The following is a 14,180-nucleotide window of genomic DNA, read 5'->3' as shown; positions in this document are numbered from 1 at the left end:
AACAGGTATCATTTCAAAAATAATTTATTAAACAGGCCTATCATCACTGAAAACGAATCACTAATTGGAAAATTCAAATCACTAACGGCAGCAAGGAACATGACTTGAAAAAATACAGGAGTAAGACACAATGCCCATGGTACAAAACATCCAGACTGACATGGAAAAACTATGATTGTTTCTTATCAGTTCGTTAAATTGCATTGTTGCCACACATCTCTTTCCAAATGAAAAGCCACTCAACACCTATCTGGTTGGGAGTTTTCTTTAAGTATACTGATAGCACAGACTAGTCTGTGAAGTCGCCTATGACTGGGCCATAACAGTTACATTGACTTAAATTAAAAAAAACCTTAACAGGGGAAACAATTATTTCATATTGATTACCTACTTCTATCCTTTTTAATGTGACCTCACAGCCCTTTATTGCCAAGAAATCCATGCAAAACAAAACATGATCACCAACACTTCAAAAATGACTTATTTTATGACTTATTATATATATATGTCATATATCCTTATTCAACACAGATCAGATACACAATCTTTATAATAGTATGCAGTCAGTAAACAAAGGAATGAAAACTGACGAAAGACATGTCATGATGTCAAATATACATACTTGATCATTCAAACGACATACTATAACCTTGTGCAAATTGTAATACAACAGCCCAGACGTAAATAAATCTTTTTTCTGAAATGGAACGGGCACATTCAGAACAGGCTAGAACCAATGTTCCACAACAATACATTCAGCCTCTACTAAAAGCAGAGGTCCATGATAGGACATCAAACAAAGTCCTCATTGGGGGGAAAAAACAGTGTCAGTACAAGGCATGTCAATGCCCAGAAAAATAATCCATTGAAGGTGACAGAACACTGAAACCCTCACCCATTTTGAATGCTCAGCTGCTTACCCAAATTGGCCCTGTGGCAGGCGCCATTACATTAATTCTGGTTTCCTCATTTCTCTTACTCTGTGAGATTGTACAAAATGATGAAATGCCTCTCTGGGTCACTCCGTCGATCATCACTTTAAGGTGGCAGGTGAATTCATTCCTTAAAATGAATTCCTTAAATGTCGTACAAATACACTTCAAGTGCCTTACACTTTAAACAGCATTGACATTTCACAGACATGACCGCAAACCAGCTAAAGCAACAAACTGATACTGCTCACATAAGACGACTCCTCTTAAATGGACATATTTTCATTAATTTTTGATGCTTTTATTAAGATTCATTATCATTTCAGTTTTAAATTAAACCTCCAAGCATGAAAGAATACTAAAATGAATTTAGTTTTGGCATGTGCTGTGCTGAAGAAAGGTAAGAGCTGCCTGTGCCACAGAGAATACACAGATCTCAATACACTTCATGATGTGCAAATACTACATGGAAAACTAATTTGCCCTTTACATTCCTATACCATTCCTGTCCATTCTTGTGTTGTAATAACTCTAGGTACAAGGGTCATTCAGTGCTTTAGATGAAACCCTGGAATGCGTGGTCTTCTTTGTATCTTGACATTTTTCCACACACAGATGCAAAAACATGGTTTCACCACAGTGGTTGTCTATCTACTGCACTGGTAATACATACAGTAAACATGAAAAATTGGTGATTAAAAGGTATAAGGTGTAATTCACACAAACACACATTGTTCTTCGTCAGCACAACTTTCTCCACAACCAATCATTCCTGACACCCCAAACGCCTCTCATCTAGCTCTCACCAGGATGTCTTAACCTGCTGCTCACTCCACTTTATCCACTCACTCCACAGATATCTCTGTTCTTCTCCATGAACTCCTTCAGCTTGGTTGGATAGTCTGTCATGATTCCTGTGGCGCCAAGGTCAAAAGCACGTTTGAAATCCTCCTCGTCATTCAGTACCCAAATATACACCTGAAGAGTTAAGAAAGACAGAGAAAGAGTTAAGTGTCACGAAGATACATGAAGACAAAAGGTACGCTCTAATTCCACGTAGATTTAATATGATGAAGAGCTTATGCCTTTATTTCTCTCGAATTGTATTATAAGGGCATGGCTGTAGTTTCACCAGGGAGAGAGGAATAGTTCTCCACTCAAAGTGGGAGTGCAGCCTTGGGTTAATCTGAAGACATATTTCTATCTTATAGTAGTGGGGCAGATAACCTGAACAATTGTGCATTTTGTGATAAAAGCGTGGAATTTGGTACACATATAGCCAAAGACAGTCCGATTTTTTTTTAGATATTGGGCCATCATGAATTTTCAACATTTTTCAAGATGGCCGCCGGTGCAAGAGTTTTCAGATCAATTTTCTTATTATTACGGAATATAATATGATGTTGATGATCTTGTTAGTTAAATTGAGTCATCATACATAGTTTTTGGATTTTATACTTGTTTAAAAAACATATTTAAAGTTAATACAAATTCAAGATGGTAGCCATGATTAGCATGGAATTTGTAATAGCAAAAAAAGTTACGTATATTGCATATGATTTGGATCATTTCCATATTGAATCATACATTTTGTGATGCAGAATTAAAATCAGTAATGTAACATTAGCCCAGAATCTTTTTTTGTTCTCACAAATCAAGACCATTTACTTACAGCTATCAAGTGACATGTTGGTGTCACCTCCAAGTTAAAATTCATCTGAAAGATATGACTTGACTGTTGCAACAAACCTTGTGCTCATATTTGTCATATGCTCTAAGTAGGCTTACAAGTAAATAGATACAATTTAAATCCATATCTAAAATGAAGAAACACTTTTAATTGTATACCCTGTTCTACATAAATAGTTAACGTGCTAACGCCAGTTCTAAATGGTAGGTTGCTGTTGATATGAGACTGTACTTGGTAGGAAGATACCACAGACACAGATATCTGCTATATTTTTGCTAATGCACTGTAAAATATAGACTTCAATCTTTTCAAAACTTGTTGTCCTTTACTGAAAAATGACAGGCTATTTTACCTCCTTCGTAATAGTCATTTTCTGAATGCCTCTATAAAGGGGTAGAGTTACATGTACTTTGTTTTCTTTAAAGATAAAAATAGATAAACAGGTCAAGAAGGTACATTTTAAGATTAAGGGATACCCTTTTTATTAAGTTCCATTGACAGCCTATTACATGGAAACAGTCAATGTGCTAATGCCAACTTCGAAACTGTGGACAGCTCTCTCCCCCTCCCTATCGAAAGTCATTTCACTGACTAGTCAGAAACTTTCTGAAGATGTTCTCAGAGTAGACAGCAATAAGACTGAGTTGTTCACCTTCCTCTCAGATGCTCTGCTCAGATGGCTTGATGTTGTGCTGGAGGATAAACAGCTTGTTGTCACAGATGATGTAGAAGTCCTCAACAAACCACCCCTAGCTGATCTGTCCTCAATTTCTCCATGCACACACGAGGAAGCTGATACCAGCATGTTATTACATGTGGCTCATGCAGCACAACATGGTCACCAGAGAATTATGATCCAAACTGTTGATACCGATGTTGTGGTTTTGGCGGTGGCAGCAGCTCAAGGTCTAAAACCAGCGGATGAGCTTTGGTTGGCATTTGGTACTGGAAAAAGTTTTGATACCTAGCAGCCCATGAAATCTCAGGTGGACTTGGGCCTGAGAAGGCACGTGCTCTTCCTGTGTTTCATGCATTGACTGGCTGTGACACGGTATCAAGCTTTGCTGAGGAAAAACTGGTTCCCTGAGATAAGGATCTACTTCTGCACAAACTGCACACTGTTTATTGCTTGACATTTACTTGTCTGCCCTGCCCTGAGAATTCTTTATAGAGTAGTTGGATATCTTGTCCCCGAGATAAGGATCCAATTCTTTGGTGGCAAAAGCATGACCAAACCTTCCCAGCCCTAAGCAGACTTGCAGAACCTGTGTTTCTTCATGCTCTTCCTGTGTTTCATGCATTGACTGGCTGTGACACAGTATCAAGCTTTGCTGGGCATGGGTAAAGACTGCATGGGCTGTGTGGGCTGTCTTTCCAGAGCTTACAAATGCCCTGTTAGAGCTATGTTCCGCCCCACATGACATTCCACAGGAGGTAATGGCAACAATAGAAAGGTTTATCATCCTGCTCTATGACTGAACCAGCACATCCACAGAAATAGACCATGCTAGAAGGAAATTATTTGCGAAACGGCACAATGTGCAGTCAATCACCCCAACAAAGGCTGCCCTAAAGGAGCGTGCTAAGCGGGCAGTCTACCAGGGAGGCCATGTGTGAGGTCAGATGCTGGTATCTACACCAGAGCTACCTTCACCCTGTAAATGGGGCTGGTCAAAGACATCTGAGGGTCTTTATGAACCATTGTGGACATGCCTACCAGATGCAGGGCAGTCCAGCTATGAACTTGTCTCCTGCAAATGTAAGAAGGGCTGCGTTAGACTGCACAGCCCTCTGTTACTGTGAGGGCGATTGCTGATTTTTCCATGATAGACCATATATTTGGACAGGTAATATTTTCACATATAGACCTAATTTCGCCTATCTTTCTATTATGCTTAATGTTAGAGTTACAATCGGAACTCGGCAACATGATATTTGATGTTATGATCCTCTATATCATATATCTATGCAACTTTGTTGCAATTACTAACTTTAAACCAGTATTCTACCGTTTTGACATAACAACCATCTTAAAATTTGAATGACTTATTTGTGTTATATATGTAGTAACTCCCAATATATGGCAAAAATAACTAACTAGATCAACAATATCATATTAATTAACATATGTCAGAAAATGCAACCTAAAGTTGTTATCAATGGCGGCCATCTTGAAAAATGGCTCCTGATAGTTTCACCTAACAGCTCCCACGGCCGCCAAATTGAAAATTCACGATGGTCCGATATCTAATTGTTTTTGGACTGTCTTTGGCTATATGTGTACCAAATTTCACGCTTTTATCACAAAGTCCACAATTCCTGTGAACGATCAAGCTAAGCCGCCCCACTATAGAAGCTTTTGCTTCTTTGAATAACTTATGAGACATGTTGGTTAGACCTCTTCCCTGGGATAACATAAAAAAAATATAAAGACGAGTTTGTGGAAAAACAAACAGAAAGTCAGTGAAATTGGCAAGGTCTCTGACATCCAGTAATCCCTTTAGGATGCCCTTCAATCTCATCCTCCGAACTCCCGACTTGCACTGCAGCATAAGTTCAAGTAGTATAAGTAAGTGGGAAATTGAATAGAATGAGTGGTGGGAAAAGATGCCCTTACTTGTATTCCTCTGGCAGTTAAATGATCAAACAGGGCTTTTCTCATCAGCAGCCTGCAAAAGACCCACAGGGATGGTTTCACTATATGCTATAAGTGACAATGTGCATCATCAACCACAAAACAGGTCAAAGACAGCCTGAAATGGATAATTAGGCAAGTTGCTTTAAATTCACACTTCAGACTTACGTGTCAGCAAGCCAAGTCAACACACGCTGGCTTCTAGTCATTCTAGAGGGGTCTTTCAGCCTGTGGGTGAAATAGGCAACATTTATATGAACAGTGAAATAGCAGTCTCACTAATGGGAAAACATTAAACATGCAACCTGGCTCACAACAGCTATGTAGTTCTGCAGACCTGCTCAAAATACAGTAGTTTAAAACCATTTGCTCATATTTTTCCAGGCCAAGACAAGCCGATATGAACATTTTTATCTTTGAAACATGGGGTATAATTTACGTGCCAAATAAAGTGGGTTAAATATGCTGTTAGGTCTATGTCCAAATCTATGGAAAATCACTCATCTGGGTGATTACTGAGAAGTGTTGTTAACCATTAAACAGAGCTGGCATTGGTATCACTATTAAGATTTGACTGCAATGTTCATAGAATAGAGAAATATGGTAAAGAAAAGCCATTTGTTTCTTAACTGGTGTAAACACTACGACACCTTTTTTGCTGATTAATCTGTACCAACTCCACAAACATCTGGAAATATTTTCTGGTTAAAACCAGGTTAGTTAACTCAACAAATACCCAGAGACACGATCACTATCTGTTGCTCACTGACACTGTTGAACTTTGAACCGGTGCAGCAGAGCCCGAGACATCAATTAAGTTCTTCTCACTAACATTTCCTGGGGTTATGTCTCTGTCTGGAGGAGGTTCTGTGCCATTTTTGCAGTGATGACGCAAGTCATGACGCAAGCCAAAAGAGATTGTTACAGATGATGATAGATAGCAAGATTGCAAGCTCATGTTATACACATGTAGGTCCATGTGTGTGTGGGTGAAGCTTAATGCTCACTTGGTGATGATGGAAGGCATGGGGATTTCTAAGAACTGCTCCTTGAGAGGGAAGAAGGGCAGGAGGCCGGTGTAGAAGAGCCCAACCACGAGGAGGACTCTGGGCATGCTGAACAGCACTGGGATCCGCGGGTTCTATCACAGCACAGGAGAGAGGACACAGTGAGACATTTCATCTTTAGGAGTCAGCAAATCACTGAACAGACTTTGGCTCTTGGTTCTTTACCTCGTTGTAGCATTTCTTCACAACAGTATTGTTGGAGTTTCCCCACACTGTCAGATGTTCCCGGTCGTATTTGACCACTAGTTCTGAGACCTGCGGCAATTAAGCAGAACAGCAGAAATCTCCTCAGTCAGGGCCGTCACATATTGTGCTCACAAAATACCAACAAGTGAAAAGATTGGTAGGGTTATTGAAAACCAGACCTTTTTGATGAGCGTGTCATTGTTGACTTTGATGTCGATGTTGACAGGCGTGGCAGGGAAATTCTCAAAGACCTCTCTCAGCAAAGGGATGCGCTTGTCCTCACCTCCCTCACAATAACACTCTATTCAGACAAAAGATAATCACTGATAATAAGATAATCAGCAGCACTGGACTAAACTCCATTTGGAGCTACCCTTTACCACCCAACACGTATGTTCATGCACTGCTCATTACCAAGAAGACACAGAAATACAAATATCCATACATTACTGTCCCCAAAGTCATGAAGGGCATCATGTCCTCACATTCCTCCTAGTCTGTTCCTATACTCTGTAGTCCATCTACTGGGGACAGTGGCATGCAATCTACCTACATTTAAACTGCAATAAAAATATACGTTGTGACTATCTGCCTTTTTAAATTTACGGATATCATTGATCATTGATATATTTAAATATACCCCCCTTCCTGATGAATGCCATTCAACTAAATAAAAAGTTCATGCAAAAAAGATCATTCATGAACCAAAACTTTATTGTCCTGAGCAATGCTCACCTTTCTGAAAAGTGACACCAAGCCTGCAAAGGTAAGGAGGGAGATCCTGTGTAGAGTACACACACACACACACACACACACACACACACACACACACACACACACACACACACACACACACACACACACACACACACACACACACACACACACACACACACACACACACACACACACACACACACACACACATATGAGTGCCTGCTCTTTTCCTGTAGGTCACAGCTGTTCAGCAATCAAATGTCAAAGTGGCCCGGAGTGAGTGGCCTGAGGGCATTTGCCCGGTCTGGGCATACTCACAGCATAGGCCACGCTGGAGACATCAACGCTCACACCTGTTGACCTAATTAGGTTGTTGTCATGTAAAACCACCACTTGCTCATCCTTTGTCAGGTGACAGTCCAGCTCTAACATGTCTGTGCCCAGCTGCACCGCACTGAGGGATTAAGACAAAAGTGAATACAAAAGGGATGGTGATGGCAAGGAGACTAATACATCTGCCCACACATGCACACACACACACACACACACACACACACACACACACACACACACACACACACACACACACACACACGACTCTAATGCTAAGGAGGCAAGTCAACACTTGTATACAATGAGATCTGGCCAATTCTGAAGTATACTTCATAAAACAGTGTTCCAAATATCAATCATAAAATAATGGGGTAAACTAATGTTTTGCACTTCAAATATGTGAAGTTTTATTTGATGTAGATGTAGGCTAGATAAGACACTCACTGTTTGAATGCTGCCATTGTATTCTCCAAGTTTTCTCCAGCTCCTGTAAACACAAACCTGATTTAACATTACGCATAATAGGATTTCAAGGTTAGGCTAAACTGGGCCCTTGACATTTGAATGAATACGATGAATAATGCTTTAGGAATGCTCTAGACATACACAGACAGTTCAAACATTTTGAATACTGCTGCTATGCAGTATGTTGTGTGTTGATATAATATACGGTATTAAGGTCATTAGGTGCATTAATGTTTAAAGTGTTGCCAGATGTTGCCAGATCTGTCCCATTTTGGTCTTCCATTCTGGGTCATCGTGGCAAAGTTCAGGTACACATCATGATATGTTACTATAAAAAAAACTAATCTCAGCCTTATCTTGACACACTCACCTTTTTTATGACTTAACATTCACTTTAAAAAGTAGGCCTATGTTGTAATCATTCTTACAACTATTCTAGGTTGATTGGCTTCATTATTAATGTCATATAGAATCGTATCGCTTTTAATGCTTTTCAAATTTATCTTGGACAAAACCACCCCCTGTTACACCTGTGACTACAAACCCTGAAGTGTAAAAACCTGATGCACTGCTTTGACTGAAACACAAAAAGTATAAACTAGGCCTAGTCAAATAAAATGAACCATTTTCACATTTCACTGAATTGTTGGCAAAGCGATTTGCAGAAACCTGGGTGACAACCTATTTCAAGTTTAGATAGATATATGGAGATGTACATGTAGCCTAGTGATCCAGAAGGAAATTCACCCTCTCCCAAAACGTACTGTTAACAAGGAAATGCACAATAAAGTTAATAGAGGTGAAGGGAGATAGGCTTATGTCTACAGACACCTGAGAAATAAGCCTTTTCAAACCAGTTGTTCATTTATAAAATCACATTGCTCTCAGTAGTAGCCACTCACCCCCGCGATGAGATATATGTCTGCTCCGGAATCCCCCATGCTTTCGTCGGTGTAACAGAGCCGGGAATTTCAACAGCAATGCGGAGGTCAGCACATACCCCGTCACCGTAGACAAAACGTAAACTGCGGCGCACATCTCAAACACTCCACTCTCTACCAAAATATAAACAACACTGTAAAAATAAATGGTGTATTGCAAACGCTGCTATCTCATATTTAGCATTCTACAGTCACCCTAATATGGAAATGCGAAAGTAATTTAGCTTTCTAGCGAGCTAGCGAAGATCCTTAACAGCTGATATCACTACAGTAAACAGCAGCCAGTGCTGAGCTAAAGAAACATCTAACTAACTTATTGACAAGCGAGAAGCCCAAAAGATGAACAGGCATGTAGCTCGCCATGTTTTTTTGTAAAACAACGATGAGTGCACTCTCTTTTATAATAAGACGATTAGCTTCCTAGCTACTGACAGCTAGACATTATTACATTACATTGTCGCTATTTCATTGTGTTGCTACATTTCAACAACATATGCCGCTGATATAACTACCATGACATAAAAAGCAATTGAAGAACCGGTATCTTACAGCTGACATTCACGAGGTCTCAGACACTCCTGTCCAGTTGCTCATTTATTAAAGTCCAGCATCCCGTATCTCGTAGGTTAGGTTGCAAAACATCTGTGTGATAACATTTGTTGTGGCCAAGTGCATGAGGTGATCTCTCACGCGCATGCTCTGCTCTCCTGGCTTTTCCTCTGTATTGAGAGTGTCTCTGTTCGAGATTTCTATGGTTCTTCCGGTCTTGTTACTGCTGGAAGCACACTATATGAGAGCTAAAGTAGGCCTACCATACATTTTTTTAAATATAAAAGTAAGTTGTTAATTTAAAAAAAGTAAAATCTTGCAGACCACTCTACTGAGAGGAGCTTATCTTGTGTAATATAGTTTTTGCAAGATGTACACCAAACTTTTCAATTTTAATGTATTTTTACTTCACATTTGCATGCCTTCAAAACAAAAAAGTAACACAATGAACATTTTTTAGACTGAAACCTTGAACAAATAAAAACACAAAAATAAAAACAAATGTATGTTTGCTGTGAAAAGGGTATCTGCACCCTATGTGGGCCAGATCCTCCAAGAGAGCAGGGGTAAATGATGCAATGTCTGGAAGAGACGGTAAGGTTGGTCTTTAAGCTGCTGCAAGCAACTTCATCTGTTCTTACTAAATCCTGCAAGATGCAACAATGGTACTCCAATCCTTTCCGCCAAAGTGCTGAACATATGCAAAATCAGGGCCTGAGAGGGATATCTGTAGAGGTTTATTGATTAGTTAAAACATTTCCACTGACTTGTACGTTTTAGTTACTGGTTCCAGGGTCCAGGAGAGTGCCAGAGACATATTTTCTATAGACTGTCTGATTGAGCTTGAGTGCTTTGAAAGGGTATTTCACCCATAAAATGAACTGATGTGGCTTTTCAGCACAGTAGATATTATAGAGAACTCTAGACTTTGAGGAAGGAGTGTTCAGAGGGTCCTTATCAGAAGTTACCTGGGGTTCAAGGCCAGGACATATAGTCAAGTTCATCAAGGAAAGTCTCCCCTTTTGGTATGATATAAAACCTTAATCAAGGATAAGTTTATATCAGAAGAAATATTTTTAACAGATTTATCAGTGAATATGAAGAAACATATCTTCTGTGTTGTGTCATTTACAATGAGCCTAATCTCACAACGGATAACATTATTGCATAAGCATGGCTCTGTCTTCATATGTAGGTCAAAATTCAACTACAGAGGCAAGAGCAGTCTTAAAGAAACAGGACAGTGTGGAAAAATATGAATGCATCTCTTTTATAGTTTAATATAGTAACTGGAATAATAAATAACTTTTCATCATTATTTATTTAATATAGACAAAAATGAAAAATGCTTCTTGCTGTACATGACTATAGAAGAATATGTGGCTATGGGGAGGGGGGATCCCTCTGACATCATTCAAGTTTACAACCATCCCTAAGCAAAGTCCAAGGAGAAATCTTGCCAGATCGATTTCACAAGTACCAGAAGTGCCTCGAATTCAGCTTCTCAAATACAATTGCTAGACTGAGGCTTGCTATGTATATTTATGTTAAAGCTCACATGTGTCTCTGGTAATATTTAGCAGTTTTACATGTTAACAGTTCTATAAAGAACAACAATTCATAAAGAAGCTGGCAAGATGTCTTCAGGTATTCCAAACGTCCTTAAAGAGTGGGAGGTCTTAGAGAAAGAGTTCTACTCAGTTCAGGTAAGGCTTCTCTTGTTTGTACTTACTCATTTGGGGTCAAAATCTCTTAAGAAATAATAAATCCCTGCCTTTGAAATGAATTTAATGTTAACTAAAGAGATTGTGTTTGTAATAATCTTTACTTGTATGAATATAACTTCCTTGCCCTCTAAAATGTATTTGTATTTTAGTAACTCTAATTCTAGTTATTTGCTTGTTTTGATAAAACTCATGTTGTGAAAGTTCTGTAGCATGCCCGGTCATTTAACACTGAAAGCTTTTATACAACATGTGTTGCTCAATTAGGAAACCCACAGGTTATACATGCAGAAGCTTGATGAAGTGTCAAAGTTACAGCAGAGCTTCTCATCCTCCATCAGTCGACAAAAGACGAATCTTAAAGACCTCTCTCATTCATTGCAGAAGTGAGTACACATAGATTATATATGGCCATTGTTGGATTCTGGTACTTCTGATTGTGTTTTGTTCCTAAACTGAGCTATACTAAAAGGAAACATGACTGTTTCCATGAATACAATACTTGACTTCAGATGACACTGGGGATAATATTGAAGGTGTTTATCGATTACAAATAAAATAGAACTACACACAGAATAACTGTGAAAGTTACTAAGAATACTAGATAGATTTAGAGTCTTCTTGAGCCATTAGGCGAGGATGTTGTTGAAGTTGTTCATGCATCTTCTCAAGATGTCTCCACCATCATTTAAAGATGTCTCTGTGATGGCTCTGCAGTGTCTCAACACCAACCAACCTGAGTGGCCCACAATTATACCACTAAAGAGGCGTGAATCACATATCAAACAGATGTACACAGTAGCTACAAATTTGGAAGCTGACCATATTGGGAAGGGAGTAGTGGAAACGTCAGCCCTAAAGATTTGATGATCCATTTTTGAAGGGCCAAAGCCAGCTGCAAACCGAGGCTAAAGGGGAAGATGTTGCTTAACCCTTCCAGAGGTCCTAACTAGACTATTAGGTGCCTGGCATAACCCATGATCCACAGAACAGTATACCTAAGAGACCACTCTGATACAATCAGAACATGTGCAAAGGATATTAGTCTTTGACTGCATTGTAAATCATACACTTGGAGGGTAGTCAGACACTGAGTTAGAAATGTTTTCACATTTCAGAATTCTTTACATTAAATATGGAGCTTCAATTATCAATTTACCAAAATGTCATACCATACACACACACACGCGCACACACGCACACACGCACACACGCACACAGGCACGCACGCACGTACGCACACACACACACACGCACACGTGCGCACACACACACACACACACACACACACACACACACACACACACACACACACACACACACACACACACATTCAGACACACACAGACACACCTGCATGCATGCACAAATAAACTGAACATGGATGTTTTCAGAATTTATCAATATTTCTACATCTCTGATGTTCAGATGCAGAAAAGGACTGTCAGAGGAGGAAGCCAAGTCCCTGGATATAATTCGCTCACAAATAGGGGAGAGGCCAAATGTTTTCCATGAAATGGAAGCTTTCCTACCAAAGAAAAATGGGTAGGAAACCAAGTAGTTTTCCTCTTCATCTTGTAGCAAGAAATATTATTCCAACTTTTTGTCATAAACATGTTATTCTATTTCTATGTATCTGTTGCCTCAGGATGTACCTCAGTCTTGTACTGGGCAGTGTGAATGTAATCCTTCTGAGTAAACAGTCCAAGTAAGTACCATCTAAAGGATGAGATCACGAGATCTCATGTATTTGCATGTTCAGTATACACTTACATTTGTATCTCTCTTGTGTATGTTATGCATCAATAGAAAAATAGTCATTAAACATCAACGAAACACAATTTAATTCAGTACAGACATGTAATGCATCAGTGCTGACCGACTGCAATGTCTATGACGACAATGCCTGTACAAATCACACAAATGGGTCATGTATTTTATATGCAATTGCTGCTTTTAAAAAAAAAAATGTCTTCTTCTCCTTATCATCTTCTTTAGAACAGGCTACAAGGATGAGTATGAGAGATTCAAGCTCTACGTGACAGTTATCTTGCTGGTGCTTGCTTCTCTTTGCCGTTTCTTAGTTAGCTATAGGTAAGAAGCTAACGAAGGTGTGCAAACAACCACTTACAGGCCACTGTCAGATTAAAGGTGAATCCAACTTTTGACTAATATTACTCAAAATATATATATTTTTTGTTTTGAGATTTGTTGATGCAGTCCTCAACTTCCTGTTGGTGTGGTTCTACTGTACACTAACCATACGAGAGAGTGTCTTGATCAGCAATGGATCTAGGTCAGCGCACCAATCTACTCTCAGTCGAATAAAATAAGGAACACATGAAGACTGTCTGTGTGTAATCTGATCATCATTCTTTTTTGTCTGTCTTTTTCAGAATCAAAGGGTGGTGGGTGTTCCAACATTACATCACCACCTTCCTCTCCGGAGTCATGCTGACTTGGTTAGCTCAGTGCTGTCACTTGTACTAAAGTACATTATTGTGGTCAAAATACCTAGAATTTATACACTGATCCAATCATGTTTGGTCTCTTCAATTTCTTAGGCCTGATGGCAAGCTGTACCAGAGCTTTAGGAATTCGTTTCTGGCCTACTCAATGTATCAAAGTAAGTTCAGCCATATTGTGTGGGATTATTTAATGCCGCTGCCTGCAGGGTCAAAACTCAAGACAAACCTCTTCATCTAACATTTCTTACATTATTAAAGTATGGTGAAAATGCCAATAATTTACTGATCAACATTTACAATTATATGATGGGCAGCACGGTGGCTCAGTGGTTAGCACTGTCGCCTCACAGCAAGTAGGCCCTTGGTTTGAATCCCGGTCGTTCCAGGTCGTTCCAGGTCATGCATGTTCTCCCCTGTGTGGGTTTACTCCGGGTACTCCGGTTTCCCCCACAAGACATACATTGCATCGTATG

General features: G+C 39.5%; 2 protein-coding genes across 3 annotated transcripts in view; one reads left to right on the top strand and one right to left on the bottom strand.

Annotated features, from left to right (window-relative positions):
• Positions 1–8: 8 nt before the first annotated feature.
• gdpd1 (glycerophosphodiester phosphodiesterase domain containing 1) lies at positions 9–9,689 on the bottom strand. Of its 2 annotated transcripts, none has more exons than XM_031573436.1 (11): positions 9,516–9,689; positions 8,928–9,100; positions 8,005–8,047; positions 7,546–7,681; positions 7,246–7,291; positions 6,690–6,811; positions 6,490–6,579; positions 6,265–6,398; positions 5,426–5,485; positions 5,240–5,291; positions 9–1,910 (listed from the first exon to the last, which is right to left on the bottom strand). In XM_031573436.1, the coding sequence occupies exons 2-11, from the start codon at positions 9,061–9,063 to the stop codon at positions 1,770–1,772; spliced, it is 960 nt and encodes a 319-aa protein (XP_031429296.1). In that variant the 5' UTR covers positions 9,064–9,100; positions 9,516–9,689; the 3' UTR covers positions 9–1,769. The 2 variants fall into 2 exon arrangements, with proteins under 2 accessions (XP_031429296.1, XP_012691699.1); XM_012836245.2 differs by having other exon boundaries at positions 8,928–9,080; positions 9,516–9,687.
• A 1,264-nt stretch (positions 9,690–10,953) lies between these two features.
• The window catches only part of tyw1 (tRNA-yW synthesizing protein 1 homolog (S. cerevisiae)), a 66,515-nt gene continuing 63,288 nt past the window's right edge, over positions 10,954–14,180 (top strand). Inside the window, exons 1-8 of the transcript XR_006152581.1 lie at positions 10,954–11,221; positions 11,507–11,625; positions 12,668–12,784; positions 12,888–12,947; positions 13,238–13,333; positions 13,446–13,535; positions 13,636–13,701; positions 13,804–13,865. The gene's annotated coding sequence lies outside the window, so the exon portion shown is untranslated. The remainder of the gene's footprint in view (positions 11,222–11,506; positions 11,626–12,667; positions 12,785–12,887; positions 12,948–13,237; positions 13,334–13,445; positions 13,536–13,635; positions 13,702–13,803; positions 13,866–14,180) is intronic.

Source organism: Clupea harengus, chromosome 9, assembly GCF_900700415.2.
Source record: "Clupea harengus chromosome 9, Ch_v2.0.2, whole genome shotgun sequence".
In the NCBI taxonomy this organism is placed as follows: Eukaryota; Metazoa; Chordata; class Actinopteri; order Clupeiformes; family Clupeidae; genus Clupea; species Clupea harengus.
Note: the sequence above shows the minus strand (reverse complement) of the source record. Positions and strands in the feature narration are given on the sequence as shown.